The 20,364-nt window shown below is 38.6% G+C and overlaps 1 protein-coding gene across 1 annotated transcript; it reads left to right on the top strand.

The window, feature by feature from the left end:
* The first annotated feature begins 11,115 nt into the window (after positions 1-11,115).
* LOC126697084 (AT-hook motif nuclear-localized protein 22) lies at positions 11,116-12,705 on the top strand. The gene has a single exon (XM_050393919.1). It carries the CDS (start codon positions 11,557-11,559, stop codon positions 12,484-12,486), a length of 930 nt encoding a protein of 309 aa, XP_050249876.1. The 5' UTR covers positions 11,116-11,556; the 3' UTR covers positions 12,487-12,705.
* Positions 12,706-20,364: the final 7,659 nt, after the last annotated feature.

Genomic DNA, 20,364 nt, shown 5'->3' with positions numbered 1-20,364 from the left:
GAAAAACCACCTATCCTCCTCCGTGAGAACTCTAAGTATGCGTTGGAGCAGCTCTCATCCATTATCACAGCTGATGATTATGAGGACTTTAGCAACCACGCAACTGAGACCATGGGGGAGACAGGGCTTTTTTGTATTGCTCAGGTAACTTCGTCCGTCCTCTTTTTTCTTTTTTCTTCCCTTCCACTTGCCTTGTTACTAACCCTTCTACCTTTTCAGGCAATGCTAACGATGAAGGGGTTGATGGGGCGCTACCTAAACCATGAGATGGCGTTGGACCGTATACGGGCGAAGGCAAGGTCGACGGAGGACAAACTGAACGAGTTGAGGGCTTGGAAGACGGTCTAGGAGATGAAACTTGCTCTATCCGAGGAAGCCAAGGGTGGGTTGGAGAAGCAGACAGAGCTGCTAAAGCAGGTCTTGGAGGACAAGGAAAAGGAAACCAATGACACCAAGAACCAGCTCCGTCAGGTGAAAGAGGAAGCGATACGTGAGTATCGTGACTTCAACGCCCTTCTAGCAACGCTCGAAGGCTCCTTTGCTGAAGGCTTTGACAACGCCCTCCGTCAAGTCAAGACTTCTTATCCTAACCTGGACGTATCTCATGTCAATATTAATACCCAGGACCAAACCTCAGTTCAGCCTGTCCACTCCGAGAGTACGAACAAGTTGTTCACTGATGATGCCCTAGTTGACGACCCTCATGATGACGGAGGAAATGTTGCTAAAAGTCAAACTAAACCTGTCGTGGACAGTGCCCATCACTCTGACGTCTTCCAAGTAAAGGAGGAGAAAGAAAACACCCATGTTTAGCAATAGTTTTTTTTTTTTTTTTAATGTAAAGATTTTGAAGAACAGCTAATGTTTTATCTAACCGTTGCCTTTTGTATCTAAACTACTCCCTTTATGGGATTTTAGCAGGATTTCATTACTTATTTTGTTTTATTCGTCTACTTTTATGCCTTTCTTATGAATCCGTTTAGTTTATGGTTATGTATAAATACAACCTGTCTTTAAGATGAACCTATCCTTTTATAGACTTATTTATGACCCAACGTGTTGTTGATTCCATCCACTTTGTGGACTTTTATTGATCATCCTCCCAAATAAACCTGTCCTCTTAGGACTTATTTTTTATCCAACGTTTTGTTTAATCCATCCACCTTGTGGACTTTTAATGATCATCCTCCCGGATGAACCCGTCCTCTTAGGACTTATTTTTTATCCAACGTTTTGTTGAATCCGTCCATTTTGTGGACTTTTAATGATCATCCTCCCGGATGAACCCGTCCTCTTAACATGTTGTTGAACCCGTCCACTTAGGGACATAGTTTCCATCCAACTTTTTGTTGAATCCGTACACTTCACGGATAGTTTTTTATCCAATATGTCGCTAGATTCGTCCGCTTATGGACATTGTTTTAATTCAGCCTATCGCTAAACCCATCCACTTATGGACGTTATCGTCTTTTTGGGTGAACCCGTCCACTATGGTGGACGTATCTCTGACTTAACGGATTATTGAACCTATTCTATTTCATGGACCCTATAATTGTCATTCCTTGGATGAATCCATTTTTTACTCGTATTTTTTACTCAACGAATTGTTGAACCTGTCCATTTTATGGACCTCATAATTATCATCCCCTAGATGAATGGAATTTAATGAAATATGTAAATATTGCACACGATATATCTGAATAACTCCTCTTATTGTGTGGTAAACATGCGAATTGTAAAAAATTGTTCTAAAGAAAAACCTGCCTTTGGGCTAAAAGGAAACTACGAATAAAATCTTAACTAAAAAGCGATAAACTGGTAATGAGGAGTGTTGTGTTATTGTTCATGTTGTTGCGCCTACTGGTAGTATTTCTTCAGGTGCTCCGTGTTTCATGGGTGATGTAGCTTTTGCCCATCCAGTATCTCTAGGTGGTAGGTTCCCTTCCTATGCCATGATGTAATTCTGTATGGTCCTTCATAATTAGGTCCAAGCTTCTCTTGAGAGGTGTCTTTTGTAGAGCCCATCACCTTCCTTAGGATGAGATCTCCAACTTGGAAGTTCTTGTGTCTAACCTTGGAGTTGTAGTACTTACCCATGAGATTCTGATACCGTGCTAATCTCTGTTCTGCTATTGCTCTTACTTCATCCACCAAATCAAGTTTTAGGCGCATAGCTTCATCGTTCTTGCCTTCATTATGGTTATCTACCCTGTAGTTTGTAAGTCTCACTTCAGCTGGGATGACTGCTTCGCTTTTGTATGCTAGTCGAAACGGGGTTTCTCCAGTAGGTGTCCTTGTCATTGTCCTATAAGCCCACAAAACACTTGGTAGTTCATCCAACCATATACCCTTTGCCCCCTCGAGCCGAGTCTTGATGATTTTGAGCAAAGATTGGTTCGTGACCTCAACCTGTCCATTGGCATGCGGGTGCGAGCGAGGAGTAGTGGTTCTTGATCCCAAGTTGTGAGCAAAAGTCTCTGAATGCGTCGTTGTCAAACTGCTTCCCATTATTTGAGACCAGTACCTTTGGTATACCGTATCTGCAAATGATGTTTTTCCATACAAAGTTTCGCACATTTTTCTCTATGATTGTGGCCAGGGCTTCTGCTTCTACCCACTTAGTGAAGTAATCTATACCGACTACTAGGAACTTCAACTGCCTGACCGCCGTTGGGAACGGGCCCATAATATCCAACCCCTACTGAGCGAAGGGCCATGGGGCTGTCATTGGAGTGAGCTCCTTGGTTGGTTTCCTTATGAGGTTGCCGAATCTCTAACACTTGTTGCACACTTTGACATGTGTATGGGCATCCCTTTGCATGGTTGGCCAATAATACCCAGTCCAGATCAGTTTATGTACCAACGACCGTGATCCAGAGTGGTTTCCGCAAACTCCTTCGTGGACTTCTCTCATGACATAGTCTGCCTCTTTGGGGACAAGGCACCTTAGGTATGGTCGGGAGAAGCCCCTCTTATAGGGAACATATTTAATCAGGATGAAGCATGCCACTTGAACCTTTAACTTCCTTACAGCCTCCTTGTCGCCTAGTAGCACGTCGTCCTTTAAGTAGGATGCTATTAGTGTCGTCCAATTATTTTCGGAGCCTATCTCCTGGTCACTTGTACTGTTTATTAATGATGAAATTTGAACGAAGAATAATACCTAACCGGGGATGACCATGTGTTCTGCTGAAGCAGCCTTAGCAAGTTGGTCAGCGTGCTCATTCTCATCTCTTGGGATTTGAACAAATTTTACTTAGAGGTTGTTAACCCGATCCTTCATCTGTTCATTCTTGCATTCGTAGTCTTCGTTAACCTGACTGATTACTACTTTGGAATCACAATATACGACCAGATTTTCAGCTGCCGCGACCCTAGCAAGATCCAGCCCTATTATCAAGGTTTCGTACTCTGCTTCATTATTGGTTGTAAGGAAATCCAGACGGACCATGCATTTGATCTTATCTCCTGCTATGGAGTATCACACTAGGTTCGCCTACTTGCTTATTGGATGATCCGTCTGTATGGATGCTCCATTGTGGGACCTCTTCTGCCCTCTGGCCTTCTACATTAGTGAATTCTGCAATGAAGTCGGTGACCACCTGTCCCTTAATGGCAGTGCGCGGGTGGTACTGTATGTCAAACTCACTCAACTTTATTCCCCATAATGCCATTCATCCAACAGTTTTGGGATTACTCAGTGCTCGCCGTAGGGGTTTGTCAGTCAGGACGATCACCATGTGAGCTTGGAAGTATGGCTTGAGCTTACAGGCTGCTGTAACTAAAGCGAAGGTGAGCTTTTCCATTGGTGGGTATCTTTCTTCTACGCTTTGGAGTGCTCAACTCATGTCGTATACAGGCTTCTGTACCCTATCTTCTTCCCTGACTAAGGCTGCGCTAATGACCACCGAGGATATTGCTAAGTAGAGAAATAATTCTTACCCAAGCTGGGAAGGACTTAGCAATGGAGGGGACAAGAGGTAGGTCTTCAAATCCTCGAATACCTGGTAACACTCGACCGTCCATTCAAAAGATTTCTTTAGCATGTGGAAGAAAGGTAAACACTTATCCATCGCTCTTGACACTAACTTGTTCAGCGCTGCTACTTTACCATTGAGGCTTTATACTTCTTTCACGTTCCTTAGGGGTGCCATCTCTATTATAGCACGGATGTTGTCTGGGTTGGCTTCGATACCCCTTTAAGACACCATGAACCTTAGGAACTTTCCTACCATTACTCCAAAGGCACACTTGCCTGGGTTGAGCTTCATGTTGTAGGAACGAAGGGTGTCGAATGTTTCCCTGAGGTCATCCAAGTGATCTTCCTCTCTTCGGCTTTTCACCAGTATGTCGTCAACATAGACCTGGACATTTCTCCCAATCTACTATACAAACATCTTGTTCATGAGCCTCTGATACGTCGCACTCGCATTTTTTAGAACAAATGGCAATACTTTGTAGCAGAAAAGGCCCTGGCTAATAATGAACGAAGTCTTCTCCTGATCTGTTTCGTCCATTCTGATCTGGTTGTAGCCCGAAAAAGCGTCCATGAAGCTTAATAACTGGTGTTGAGCTGTAGAGTCAACCAGAACATTGACCCGCGAGAGGGGGTAGCTGTCTTTGAGACATGCCTTGTTTAGGTCGGTGAAGTCTACGCACATCCTCCACAATCGCCAACCAGTCGAAGTAGTAAACCTCCCTAATGAAGTTTGCTTCCTGTAACTTGTAAACCTCTTCCGCTGTGGCTTGGTCTCATTCTGGGGTGAATACCCACTTTTTCTGGCGAATGGGTGGAAAGGAGGGCGACACATTCAGTCTGTGCACCATGACCAAATGGTCTATTCCTGGCATGTCTTCATGGCTCCAGGCAAACACATCTCGGTTATCCTTGAGAAAAGTTGTTAGTGCTTGGTGGACCGTCGGGCTGGCAAGGGTACCAATCCTGGTTGTTCGATCAGGTTTTGAGTCGTCAAGAAGTATCTCTCAAGTATTTCAATGGGCTCTATCACCGTCCGGTGTTCCTCTATGTTCATGGCCTTGAGGTGATCATCCATCCCCATCATAGCTACGTAGCATTCGCGTGCGGCTACCTGATTTCCGAGCAACTCCCCTACTCCATAATCGGTGGGGAATTTGTTCATTAAGTGGTAGGTTGAAGTTACAGCCTTCCATGGATTGAGGGTAGGCCATCCCAAGATAGCATTCTTGGCAGACGAGCAGTCGACCACAAGGAATATTACGTCTTTAGTGATCTGCTAGGGGTAGTCACCCACTGTCACGGATAATGTGATTGCTTCGAGGGGGAATACCTTTGTTCCTCCAAAACCAATGAGCGGAGCATTTGTCGGAACCAATCGCTCTCTATCAATCCTCATCTGTTGAAACGCTAGGTAGTAAAGGATGTCAGCTGAACTACCATTGTCAGCTAGAACCTGGTGCGTATTGTAGTCCCCTACTCGTATGTTGATGACAAGTGCATCGTCGTATGGGTGGTGAAGACGTCAAGCATCTTCTTCTGAGAATTCGATGACGGAGCTGTCAATCTGCAGCATCTTCGGCGTGGAACGTATCAACTGGACATTGTGAACCATCTTGAGGTAAGTCTTACGGGCCTTTTTGGACGACTCGGTAGCTATTGTGCCCCCCACAATCATTCTTATATCTCCTATGGGCAGTTTAGGACACTCATTTTCCCGTCAGGGAGTCTGCTCTTGGGATGGATCTGCCCTCTCCTGCTAACGAATCTCTGCAGCTTCCTTTGCCTGATAAGGGCTTCAATTTGCTGCTTCAAGTCGTAACAATCAGCTGTGTCATGGCCATGATCACGATGGAAGCGGCAATACTTGTCCCTAGATCTCTTATTGGGATCTCCCTTCAACTTACTGGGAAATGTCAGAGCCCCTTCGTCTTTGATTTGCATCAATACTTGGTCGATTGGGGCAGTCAGCGGGATGAAACTCATGAATTTCCCCGTAGAGGGTTTGAAGTGCTTGTCCTCCTGTCGTTCTCCAGTCCTAGCCATCTTCCACCCCCTATCCTATCATACGTCCTCTTGTCTTTTCCTCTTCCTCGACTTCTCTTCTCGGGCCAGCAACGCATCTTCGACGTTCATGTACTTGGTTGCCCTGTACAGCACATTTGACATAGTTTTTGGGTCGTTCTTGTACAGGGAAAACAAGAACTTACCCTTCCATAGTTCGTTCGTGAAGGCAGCCACAAGTATCTTGTCGTCTACTTCATCAATCGAGAGAGCCTCTTTGTTAAAACGAGTGATGTAGGACCTTAGCGTCTCATCCTCCCGCTGCTTAATGTTCATCAGGCATGCAGTGGACTTCTTATACATGTGCCCCCTGATGAAGTATGAGCGAACTGGGCACTTAACTCCTTAAAGGTACCAATGGAGTTGGGCGTCAGCTTGCTAAACCAGATCCTTGCGGATCCTTTCAGCGTGGTGGGGAATGCTCTGCACATGATCTCGTATGGCATAACTTGAAGGTGCATCAGGGTCTTGAAAGACTCCAGGTAATCTAAAAGGTCCTTGGATCTGTCATAATTTTCCACCTGCGCCATACGAAACTTCAGTGAAAGGGGGAATGAAGTGACGGACACTGTGAATGGTGAATCAGTTCGATGGACCAGGTCATCGAGATCACTAGACACCCGTCCTCTAAGGGCATTCATCATAAAGTCCATCCATTCCTTCATCATCTGCATCTCGGTGACTATATGAGGTGGAATCATATCCGTGACAGATGGGCGACTCGGGTCCTGTCGCTCTGGCCTGTTCGGGGCGTTGCTACCTTCCGGCCCTTCTTGGTTCCTTCTCTCAGTGCTAGTGCCTTCTTGGTCTTCCTCTTAGGTGTCCATCGTTACGTTCTTCTGGTGCAGCTGTTCCTCTGGGTCATGATTCTGCTTGGTGAGACGTTCCACTACTGCTGTGAGGGTTTGGACTTGCCTCTCCAGGGCAGTGGGTCACAATTCATCGCCCTGATTGTTGGTGGTGGTTGCCATCGAACGAGTAAGTACCTTGCAACTTTTTATCCGGGAAGCGGTGAATATGACTTATCTCCTGCGTTCCCACAGACGGCGGCAATTGATGATGCTAAAAAATCATCAATAAGCCACACGGTCCTCATGTGCTCAAAACAATGCTTGCAAAACAACAACAGAGAAAACCCTCTAGGAGAGTACCGTTGTGGTACCGGCCAAAGACCCTCCGAAGGTTAAGTCAGAAAAACTTTTCACAACTCTAGAGTGCCAGAACTGGGGTGAATTATGCGTACCTTATTTTCTAAGGGTCTTTGGGTTTTTATAGTAGTGTAGAATCGACCTCCGTTTCTTGCATAGGAAGGCGTTTCCTTATAGGAAAGATCATCATTAATGGGCGTATATTATGGAATCCTCCTCATGCTAGGATTCTATTCATATTGGGACTCTATGAGTTAGGGTTAATCGTGAGACGCAAGTTGTTTCCATTTAGGACTCCTTGGAAACCATTTAAATGAGGTGGATGCCACGTGGCTTCTAGTCCCGTCCACCTTGTGTCCATGCATTTTGGAACCGTCCACTATCAGCTCACTAAACTAGAGTAGTTAGGTTTACTTAAATGGTTCCGTCATCCATAATTTTACCCTCTTCAATAAGTAACTTGGGTTCAACTTAAAAAAAGAAGAAGATTATACTCATTTATATATCAAATGAGCCAAGTTTAGGCTCAAATATAAATGAGCCAAATTAATACATATTAATGTGTTTGTAAATAATTGAATAAAAAGCAATAAATCAAATGAAAGAAACTCAAGTTTAGACTTGTGAATGAACCAATTTGTTCACAAATATTTTTAATTCAGCTAAAAATACTTTTTTTGGCAAACGAGCCAACCCAAGCTTAAGTTTAGTCTCGACTATCAAATGAGCCACTTTCAAACATAATGTATTCATGAATTAGCAATCATGAGTGAGTAGGAGACTTGTTTTGTGTATAAATATGTTTATTGCATGGTTTCATGAATACATGTATAAAAATATATTTATATAGAAGTAAGGTTGGAATTTATAAGATTATGAATAAGTTTATAAGATATCAAAAATATAAGTAGTTCATTTTGTAGCAAAAATTATATATAATTTTAAGAATACAAGGTTTCTATCTAATTAACATAAACAATATAATTTTAATCATAATTTATTTATTTATTTATTATTAGTTTAAATTTATGGAGGAGTAAAAAAAAATAGTCATGAAAGAATATATGGGAAAAATGATAAGTTACTCAAATAATGCGTGAACAAGTTTGAACTTGTTTAATTATAAAATGAAGCAAACTTGAACATTTAATTTGGCTCATGAGTTTGAAATAAAATTAAATAATTGATTCTAGTCAAGAATCTTGTAGCCCAATGGCATTGCCAAATTTTCCAAATCCCTAATCCTCGCTTGTTTTAATTTTTTTTTTTTTTTTAAATGATTCTACACTTTTGGTATGTGGGTGAAATGGAAAATGGAACCATGAAGGGATTTTAACGAGCATGTAGACTGGAAGACCAAAGATTTTATTGTCTAGAAGTCCCACAAGAAGAATGTGACATACTCACTAAGTCAAAGACGAATCAGTGGGACTGGCTGAAAGTACTCTAACGAAAAAGTTAGTAAAGAAGAGCACAATAAATGCTTGAGGAAAATGACAGAGTTAGGAGAGAATGAGTGGAACTAGACATCACTCATCCCCTCATGTCTTTTGAGGGCATTTTCCCCATTGTTCTAGCCTTCTAGGGGAAAATTTTTGTTTCAGCAAAAAAAAAAGGGGAAAATTTTTGTTGTGTTGCTTTAAATGTAAACTGCGGTTAGTGAATCATAATTAATGTGGGGTGTGAATAGAAATGAGATCAGCCGCCAGTCTTTGTTTAGGATTTCTTAGGCCATGTCCATTGTAAATTGGCTTAAATTGGGGGACTTGATTGTTTTATAGTGTAGTTTTGTCAGGTTCAATCTTTTCAATTAAAGAGTCACAAAGTGTTCATTAATTGACCAATGATTGTAGTTTTGAGCCTCTCCATTTAAGGTGTGTCAATAGGACTTGACATACTATGATTGAACCATTTAACTAATTTCTTCGACCTACTTATCCTTTTTTTTCCTAGATAAGTTGAAATTTCATTGAGCAAGAAGCCAGAGAATAGAACAATTTGTCTTACAAGCATCAATTATGACACAGGGAGGACTATACTGATTAAAAACAATTAAAAGACCTACTAACTCTATTGGCATATTTTGCTAATACATAAAATTTTATGATTATCTTGAAATCGTGCGACTATTTTCTCAACTTTTAATACTCGACTCGCCCACTCGGTTACTTGACCATTACCGTCCTACTCAAATCTGAGTCATAGCACATAGACGGTGAAAGAACATTAACTTTTCCTTTTCCTTATTTTTTATCTTTAATAAGAAAAGATGGTAAAAGAATATTAAGGCGTGATACTTCCACCTTATTTAGTGACAAGAGAGGATGGGTTCATAGGAAGAAGAAGCAGGGTAGAGACACGTCTCAAAATCAGCAAATTAGTGGACCCCACATTCTTAACATCAACATCAGAGAGAGCTAGTGAGAGAGAGCTATCGGTTTCCTGAAAACGAGGGTCGCCCTTAAGACACGCCCTGACTCTCCTGACCCGACTTGTTTGTTGGGTGGGCCAACTCCAATTTCCCATGACCCACATGCGCCTCTCTTTATGAATGCCCTTAGTCTTTCTGACAAATTACGAACTGCCACTTTTCTGACTCTGCAGCTAACATTGCAGTAGTAAAAGTAACTAGTAACGGACCTGGCAATGCTGTAAGTCAGTAACTTCCTCATAGCAAAAATACAAAAGCACGTCAAACTCTTCCACACTCAGTTTCATCTTTGTCTTCTTTGTCCTCCACAAAACCTAATTTTACAGCCTTTTGACACTCTTTTTCCTTTTCTTCTTTTGGAAAAAAACTTGTCTTGGAAATGTAAGAATTACATTTAGCATTGCCTTTTTTTATTTTAATGAAAAAGGGGTCTCTAATGTATAGTTATCGATATCACCTAATGGGTAATATAAGATGTATAACTAGAATCTTGATTAAATTATCATCGTTTGTTGAAGTGTTAGCACTTGAACCGTTTTGGCATTATATTTACCATTGCTTTCTATAACCCGTCAATAGGAAAATTTAATATTCTTTGGCTACAGTGACTATGTGATTCAGTTTTTACAACATATAACTGTGTGACATAAAAAATCAGGTAAAAATTCTGGTCCCTCTGTGGATATACAAAAGTTAATTAAGAAAGAATATATATATTACTACTAAACAGTGATTTTCTTCAGTTAAATAGCAAATGAGGCTTTGAATTGGAGCCTGACTAATTTTATGGAGCTGCTTAACTGCACAAATTTTAAATGTAAAGCATGAAAAGCTTCTAAAAATAAATAGATCGATATTAATAGTATTCAGAAATGTCAGAATGAGTTCAAAAAAGTTCTGAATATTTTATTTGCAGAAACATATTTTTACACTGTCATCAAATGTGTGAAACAATTATGGTTTGGACGATGAAACACTAAAAGCAAGACAAATCTTTTTTTAAGAGTTAAGACAATGATCAGAAGATTAATGGGCTTGTCTTTGTTCCTCTAAATCAAACAAATTTATTGAGGTTATTAAAGTAGAAAGTTTTTAGCAAGTTTGTTTAATATGCAATACTTTCTGGAACCAGAAGCAGTCATTTTCAAGACAAGAGATTTTTATGGGAGGAAAATGAGATCAAGTCTGAGGAAATTAAAGACTAAAGAGTGAGGTTTTGAGCAAGCAAATGAATGGAGCATAACAATATGTTCTTTATAACCTGCAGGCTTTTCATGCTAGCTAGACATGGGCATGTACATGTTAGAGAGAGAGAGAGAGAACATGGTATGTTGGGGCCCCCAATAGAGAGAGGGAGAGAGAAAGGAAGGTACGTGGGGCCCACCCCACCGCCCATGCGCACGCTGTCTTACCAGAACCAAACCCATCATCGATCCGATTCCTTAGACCTAACCCTAACCCAACACCCCTACACTATTACCCAAAAGGCTAAGACCAAAAAAAAAAAAAAAAACTCACCCCACCCCACTCCAAACCCAAACACACTAACACTCTAATAACTCTCTTCTTACCCTTTTACTAGTTCTTCATTTTTCTCTCTCCAAACCCTTAACCAACATCTTTAAGCTTCATTCATCGGATAGACTTTGAAAACCACCTATGAGAAACAAAACCTCAAACAAGGGGTATTATAAAGAGAAGAAAGATGGCTAATTGTTCAGCTATTTCAGCTGCAAAATTTGGTGGGTATATATGCCAAAAAGCCTTTCCTTTTATTCTTTTCTGGTGAAGGTTAGTAGCTTTGATTCATCAAAACACCAAAAAAAGAAAGAAAGGCAGTAAATAGAGAAAGCCCAGAATATAACCTCTCTTTCTCTCTCAATTTGTAAACTTGATAGCTCATCAGGGTTTGAGGCAAAAAAAAAAAAAAAAAGTTAATGGATCCTGTAACAGCACATGGTCGTCCTCTTCCTCCACCTTTCCTTTCAAGAGATCTTCACCTACACCCTCACCATCAATTCCAACACCACCAACAACAGCAAAATTCTGAAGAAGAACAAAGCGGCAACGGAGGCCTAAACCGCGGCCAGAAAAGAGATCGCGACGAAAACAACATCAACAACACTACAGATTCTGAAGGCAAAGAAATAGGTTCAGCCGGCGGAGGAGAAGGTGAGATGACAAGAAGGCCTCGTGGAAGACCCTCCGGGTCGAAAAACAAGCCGAAACCCCCTATCATAATCACCAGGGATAGCGCAAACGCGCTCCGTTCCCATGTCATTGAAGTCTCCAACAGTTGTGATATCATGGAGAGCATTTCCACTTTCGCTAGGCGGAGACAAAGAGGGGTTTGCATTTTGAGTGGAAGTGGCACTGTCACTAATGTGACACTAAGGCAACCAGCTTCACCTGGTGCGGTTGTGACTTTACATGGAAGATTTGAGATTTTATCATTGTCTGGTTCATTTCTACCACCACCAGCGCCACCAGCAGCATCAGGATTAACCATTTACTTAGCCGGAGGTCAAGGCCAAGTAGTCGGTGGGAGTGTAGTTGGTCCACTTTTGGCTTCTGGGCCAGTGGTAATAATGGCAGCTTCATTTGGTAATGCAGCTTATGAAAGGCTTCCTTTAGAGGAAGAAGAGCCACAGGTTCCAATTCAAGGAAGTGGGTCTCTTGGATCCCCAGGAATGGTTGGTCAACAACAACAACCCCAGCAGCAACAACAGCAAAATCAACAACAGCAGCAACTATTGCCAGATCCTAATACAACTCTTTTTCATGGGATGCCACAAAATCTTCTAAATTCATGCCAATTACCAACCGAAGCCTTCTGGGGTGGCTCGGCGGGTCGATCTCCTTACTGATAAACAAAAAAAAAAAACAAAACTTGTTGTTTTTAATTTTAATTTTAATTTCTCTCCTTTTTTTTTTGTTACTAGTTTTCAATCATCCAACTTTGATTCTTCTTTTTATAAATTAGTTATGTTTAATTAAGATTTTAATTATGGTATTATTATTCCTCGACCGGTCTTTGGTTGAAGAAGGATGTACAAATTCGTGAATTGTTCGTGGGTTGATTTTTATCAGAGTTGTTCCTCTAGCTAGCTAGTTCTCCTCCAAGTACAGGTAGCTTAAAGATGAAGTAGCGGTAGTACTATATTGGAAGATGGCAATACATCTCTCTCTCTCTCTAGTCTTTATTCATTTCCTTGTTGCAGTTCTGGTAACTTGTCTGATAACCTATTCAGTCACTCTTTGGCCTTTGCAGAAGAAAAAGAAAGCCTTCTATATTTTTCGAGTGTGTGTGTGTGTGTTTTTCATTTCTTTTGACTGTAAGACTGTAAGTTTTAGATTCGGTTACACGATCCAAACCCTTTAAAAATAACTTAAGGAAAATTTTAAAAAATGAACCGTAATTTTTTGGATCTATATATATTGTTTCATTTTATATTTTCTAAAAAATTATTATCAATTTCTTACTTTTTTTTTTTTTTTTGGAGGAACAATTTCTTACTACTTAGTTCTAAAAACACACGGTTATGATCCTTTTTTTTTTCCCTCAAAAACCTTCATTACACTTAACCTTCTTTTTCACTTCCCATACTCCCACAAACTTTATTGTTGTTATTATTATTATTTTTGAGATCATGGTAAGTTCATTTGAGTTAGTGACTGTTTTTAAGGTGGAGGGAGGTTTTGGGTTTAGGTCTCTCCCTTTTTGTGTGTCTGACAAATTAGGGTTCATGATGGGTTCATGATCCTCATTATGAAGGCAGACAGATGAAACATTGGATATTGGGTCACACGTGCGCTGCTCTGCAAAAAAGCTCCTTTTCGAGGCAACAACCAGAACAAACAGACCTCAAGCAAGCGTTAAAGTTACTCTCCCTCCACTTCTCTCTCTCTCTGTCTATCTGTCATTGGCACCAGAGAAATGGAGAAGAGTGGGAGTGATTCAACAAGTGACATAGGTAAGAATAAATAAACAAGTATAGTTTTTTTGTCTTGATTATGAATTTATGACATGGATGCTATCTCCTTGAAACCCTAGCCCACCTCTGGTTCTCTGCACCGGTAAGAAGGGACTACCCTGTTCCAAATTAGCATCTTTCTTTTCATCACCAGAGAACATTTCTATATTGATATCATGTCCAATAAAAACTAAATAGATAAATAGAGTTATTTTTTGTTAGGGTTACCAAAGACTTGGTATTTCGCTTATTTTGTTAGATCTTCTTCACTACTTGCCTTTTACTTGTTATTGTTACATCTTCCTCTTCTTTTTATGAAATATGTTATTGTTAGATCTTCTTCATCATTTGCCATGTTCTTTTGTTCTTCTTGGTGTGAATCCTAGGAATTAAGCCCTATTATCTTGATTGGATCTTCCTTTCTACTCAAAATATTGCATCCCACCTTTCTTTGTTGAATTTCATGCAGAACCAAATTTCCTAGTTAGTTCATTTCCCTTCTTCTTCTTCTTCTCAAATTTCTTGCTTGGGAGTTGGGCAGCCAAGTTTATTTGCTTGCTTGTCTAGTTGAAGTGTCCCTCAATGTATGGTTATTTGAGATGCAAATTTGACTGGCATCTGCCTTTAATTTGCTACCATAAATGAAAATATGTAGGTACATATATATATGGCTTTAAATAGTAGCATTTTGTACAACTTGGGGGTTATCATTGTGTGGACCATGTCCAGCAGTACTGTGCTTGAGATTTTTATGGATACAATGATGATGATCACCAATTAATTTGGTTCTTTGAACTACACTTCAATGATTAAAAGTACATGGACATGTTAGGACTTCATTCCTATTATTATCTACTTTTAATCTATTTCTTTATTGTGTAACATCTTTTCTACAAAGATGGCATCTTGTCTCTTGAAAGCTAGTAAGTAATCACTTCCATCTGTGGCCCTGCAGCAATTCGATTCTTTCCCCCCCCACCCCACATATTTTGCTTAGTTGTTAAATTTCAACTTTGTCCGACAATTTCCAGAGATTAGACATTTTACTATTTCCCTTAGATGGATACTGTGTTGCTTCAAACTTCCCAATGCATTCATGCTGCATTGTGCATTGGCTTATTATTTTCTAGACTCAGAGATTAATCATATTAGCTTTTGTCTTTTTACATTTTTCTTCCTGCTAATTGGGGGTCTTTCCCACTCTGAGGTGGTCTGGTGTGGTTCATTTAATTGAATTCTTTAATTGTTTCACATCTATCAATATATTCACTCTTTTACATCATATGTGAAATATGGACATTTGATATGAAAATATGGATATTGTGTGAAACATTGTGCACAACAACACATTAATTTCCCTTTAGGCAAATAGTTGTTGACTACCAAAGGCTAGGTGACTGTTTCTCTCTCTCTATATATATATATATAAACAGATTGATAGATAGAGAGAGAGAGAGGTTTTGAACCTAGAACCCACAATTTTTGTATTTAATTCATATTATCTTAAACATCTCCCTATATTAAAACTGACTTAGTGCATGCTATATTACCTCTATATTCTGACCGGAATATCATTCTTATGCATATAAAATTGATATGTGATTGTACTATATCCATGATTTTTTTTTTTAAGAAATACTATATCCAAGACTTTAGGGTTAAATTGATTTTAATAATTGGGTGTAAATGTTTATGGATGGGGTTGTGAATGTGTTCGCAATGTAGCTAGCCAAAATATATCATTGAAGAATCCACAAAACATGAGATGAATAAGCTGTTATTAATTTTCCTAGTTCTAGCATTTTTTTTCCTTGAAAATGACGTGCCAAAAATGGAACCAATTTTTTTTTTAAGACTTTCCATCATCTTATATTCTACCTTTTAAACAATGACAACAATGTAGGGCTCGTGATATTTTTGGAAGAACTTATATGTTTCAAAGACCAAATGGAGTCTCTCGTGTCTCATGAAAACAAGGAAAAGAGTTTTTTTAACCTAGCTAGCTTATCGAAGCTAGTGTATGTGTATGTTGTTCTTAGAATATTTTCTCGTTATAGACTACTTCGCATCTTTATTGAGTGTCGGTAGCTGTCAAAATTAAGACAAAAGACCGTCGATAAATATCACAAATTTGTCAAAATACATCATGCATGAGACTTTTATCAACAATCACATCATCCTAGATAAAAGTAAAATGGTTTTTTTTTTTTGGGTTAACAAAACATCTTGTTTTTTTAAAGACTTTTGTAACTCAATGATATTATCCAATTTTCCTATGAAGAAGAAATTGTATTTGAATCCCTTTCTCACTTGTTGCAAGGAAAAAAATCCTCTTATTTTGATTTTTGATATGGTGAGTAGACACCGCACTGGTGCTTTCTGTGCTTAAGTTTTTTTTGTTTCAATTTTCTAATTCTAATGTTTAATAATTCAAGAAAAAAATTCTAATGTTCAAAGTGTTTAAAACTTAAAATCTTCAAGAATGAACTTAAATTTCGTCTCACATGCCTCGAGAATTTAATTATATATATATAACAATGATGTACTAAGTTGTCTTAGAAAAAAAGTTACAAAAAAATTGAAAATATTAATAATAACTAAATAACTATAGTCATTTTGAATAATGGGTTTCAGATTTGTTTCTTGAGTAATTGGAATAATCTATTAAGCCATAAATTTTAGTAAAAATATTTTTCATTCTAAAAACAACTATAATTAGATTAATATGAAACATTTGTACCTTAGTTTAATAATAGCTATATCCATTTTAGAATTTTTGTCAACTCATACAAAAAAATTTTAAAGATTCTCATTAATTTGGTAGAATGTGCAAATTTTTAATTCTAGATTACTTTATTTTATTAAGAAAGAGAAGGGAATTATTTATATACTTTTATTTTGTGACATGATTTCTGTTTAGATGTTTATCATATTCTTTGAAGAAAGAAAAATTCGGTTATTATATATATTGAGTAAATTCAGTCATTATATAAATCAACTGATCAGTCAGCAGCCAAAAAGTTTAAATAAACTACTATCAACAAATGTTAGAACCTAAGAGAATTTGGATTACCTTGAAATGGGTTTGAAATAATTTTATATGGGTTAGTCTAGAATTAAACTGGAGTAAATTTGAGATGTAATTTAGTACTTTTAGCACAAAATTAGAGATTTTTATCTTATTACTCTTTTGTTGAGCTTCCTGTTTAATTATTTGGTATAAATAATCTAACCTCATACCATGTGGCGTGCTCCTTTAACAATAATGCCCGACACAACTCCAATAAATTTCACAATTGCTAAGTTGGTAGGTTATTATAAATTCTCATATCTACCATCCATCATTAACAAATTGCAACATCGAATTTTATAACAAATTGAACAGTTATCGATTCATGCAACTGACAATCAAATTATAGTGGAAATGCTAATAGGATCCGATACCCTTGTGGTAATTTACCCTCATTTGAGATGTGAGAATCTAGCAACAAATTTTAGTACCTAACACATGGAATCAAGAATAAAAATTAAAAGAAAAAGATTGTGAGTATAATTTACTCGAAATAATTAAATAATGGTGAATATCCTAAATAATATGTTTTCATTTCTAATATATTATTCTTAAAAATTGTGACTCTTGATTTTTTTTTCCTCTTAATGACATGTAATATAATTAAACCAAACCTCAAAAGGTTATTATTATATATCATAATATGAGTATTGCACATGAACCATATAGAAAATTTCGAACAAATTGACTGGTAATGATCGAAATTATGACATACCAGCACATCATGCGGAACATCACTTGTAGATTTCCTCTTGATTGTTCCTTGTAACCCTACATCAACTGGTATAGATTTCTCTTGATAGTTCCTTTTGACCCTACAAGTTTGTGGTCTAGGACATTACGTCTTAGTTAGTTAATTAATATGAAGTAGGAGTACTGTTGTACCTAGAAAATCAACCAGTTTGTTGATCATTTGAATAAATTGCGTCCTCTCTTAATTTGCAGTTCCTGGTAAACATAATTAATCTTGTAATAACCTTCTTAATGTGGGAACTTAACCCTGGACTTCCAATCCAACTAGTTCTTTCCTCCATTTTACTAAGTGGAGAGGTCATTGGTTTTGCCCTTCACTAACTTGTTTTATGATGAGGCCCGAGAATCTATCAGGGACATTGGACTCGTCACAAACAACACAACTATCAACTGTCACTGAGAAACTAGAACCCAACGAAGCAACCAGCCATGTTAAACCAGAAAGCAGAAGCAAAAGCACTCAAGAGGCATCAATGTTTAATGACAGCGCGAGGGATATCTTGATCTTTAAGGACAAAAGAAAAATAAGCCTTAAAAATCTAAGAGCACCTGTTGACAGCACCCAAAATCAATTTTGAAGCACGCATCCAGGCCAAGTTTTTGCAGCCTTGACCGACCTAAGAATTAATGTTTGAGTAATAAGTAGTAAGTACCGCTGGTGATGGACATAAGAGCTTGCTTTTGTATCTAGCTAGGATCGATGAACTTTGAGCACCTCAAGCAACGGTAAATAACTACATGAATAGCTTGAAGAACGTTGAGAGCATCTCTTGGTTAACCGCTTTAACATACCTCATTATTGCTAGTCTTGCAGCCGGGGCTTCAAGTGGTTACCACTGATGATGCCTGGTCCAACGACAAATACTTGCTCCTATGTAAATTGATTGAGGCTAACATTTTCAGTTCATACCCTCTAAAACCCAATACATATTGATGCGCGTTAAATGACGAGTTATTGTGAGGGCTAAAAAAAATTGACATAAATTGATAACCGGGGCTGAAAATTTGGCTGAAGTGATAAGTAGAAGTCAAAAAGTTAGCTCCATTGACTCTACACCTTATAAAACCAGTTAAAATTCTGACATAAAACAATTTCTTAACTGACAACTTACGTTGTCTGTTATTATTACCCTATATAATTATTAAAATAAAAAACATCATGATGAGTTGGCCAAAGAGCTTACAATGATTAAGTCAATAAACCAGTAGGAGAAGAAGAGAGATGAGATTAGTGGTAGCAATACCCCTAATTGCATACCTTACTCATCAAGTAAGGTTGGTGTCAAAAGGGTCAACAACTCTTTTTTAGGATTACTAAATTGACATATACACTTACATGGCCAACCTAAGTAGATGTTGATTGGACCGATATAATTGATTTGATACATGTTTTTTTATCTTGTCAGGAATGACACCCCACAATAATCCCTCTCATTTTTCACTTTCCCAAATCCGAACCCTAAGAAGTGGATAATGAAGTTTTGCTCTGATTGCATAACTTACTCATCAAGTAAGATTGGTGTTAAAAGGGTTAACAACTTTTTTTGAGGATTACTAAATTGATTGATACACTTATATGACCAACCTAACTAGATGTTGATTAGACCAATGTAATTGATTTGATACACTTTTTTTAATCTTGTCACGAATGACACACCACGATAGTCCCTCTCATTTTTCACTTGCACAAATCCGAACTTGGAGAAGTGGAAAATGAAGTTTTGCCTTACTAAGAGCATCCACAACAGTGGATCTATAATTTTAGCTATTTAGCACCACAAAAAATTACTTTATCTATTTTACCTACACACATGCTATAGCAGTGGATCTATTTTAGCTTTCAACACAATAAAATAATATATCACACTACCCAAAAAAAATCCAAAGTACCAACCACAACCATCTCTACCATCAGCCACAGCCACAACCACCACCACCATCACCACCACCAGTCCAAAGCAGGAAAAAAAAATAATAAAAAAACCACCAACCCAAAATAAACACAGACACATTCCAAAATCACCCAAAACCAACAAATAAACTCAAATCAGATGAACCCAAAACTAACGATTCAAACCCAGCCCACACCAATTCAACAACCCAACCAACACCCAAACAACCACCACCAATTCAAACCCAGCCACCACCAAAGGGACCCACATCGATTCAATATTGGAACTGAAATCTAGCCAACACCAAACCCAGCAACCACCAAGTCTCCACGATTCACCACCCATGGCCATCCACCACACCAACCCCAGTTGCACAAATCCATTGTACAACCCTAGTCCACCACTACAAAAACCCACCACCACACAAACCCACCACATAAACCCACTGCACAACCCGTCCACCACTACACAGACCCAATGCTGATCCGAAGAAAAGAGAAAAGGAAGAAGAGAGAATGAGAGAAAGAAAGAAGAGAAAAGGAAGCGGAGAGCTAATGCCCAAAATGGAAGAGATAAGAGGTTTAGGCGTGTATGATTAAAGGCGGCGTGGGTGAGTTTCGATGAGCTTTAGACCGGAGTTGAGAGAGTGAGCTTGAGAGAGATGAGCTTCAGAGATGAGATGAGAGTGAATGAGAGAGAGGCACGGTGTGAAAAGAAAGAATAAAAAAGGGAGCAAGGCAGAATAAATTTTTTTTTTTTTTTTTTTTGCTCTCATGAACAGTGCACATCTATAGATAGATGTGCACTGTAGCAATGGAGCTAAAATTTTTAAATTTAGCTCCACTGCTATAGCAAGTTTTTAGTGTCTAAAAAACTAAAATATAGCAATATAGCACTACTGCTGTAAGTGCTCTAAAGTTCCAAGAAGGAATCTACAACTAGAAGGGTAGCGCAAGTGATGAGGCTGAGACAAGGAAGAAGACAGGTCAAGGTGGCTGCTGAGGCCAAAAGAATTGAGGCCATTGGGCTTGACCTACTGAGGTGAATCGGAGCCTG

This window comes from Quercus robur, chromosome 8, assembly GCF_932294415.1.
Source record: "Quercus robur chromosome 8, dhQueRobu3.1, whole genome shotgun sequence".
NCBI classification, from domain to species: domain Eukaryota; kingdom Viridiplantae; phylum Streptophyta; class Magnoliopsida; order Fagales; family Fagaceae; genus Quercus; species Quercus robur.
Note: the sequence above shows the minus strand (reverse complement) of the source record. Positions and strands in the feature narration are given on the sequence as shown.

Excerpts from the sequence above, each read along its gene's own strand:
- LOC126697084 (XM_050393919.1), top strand. The coding sequence starts at position 11,557 with ATGGATCCTGTAACAGCACATGGTCGTCCTCTTCCTCCACCTTTCCTT.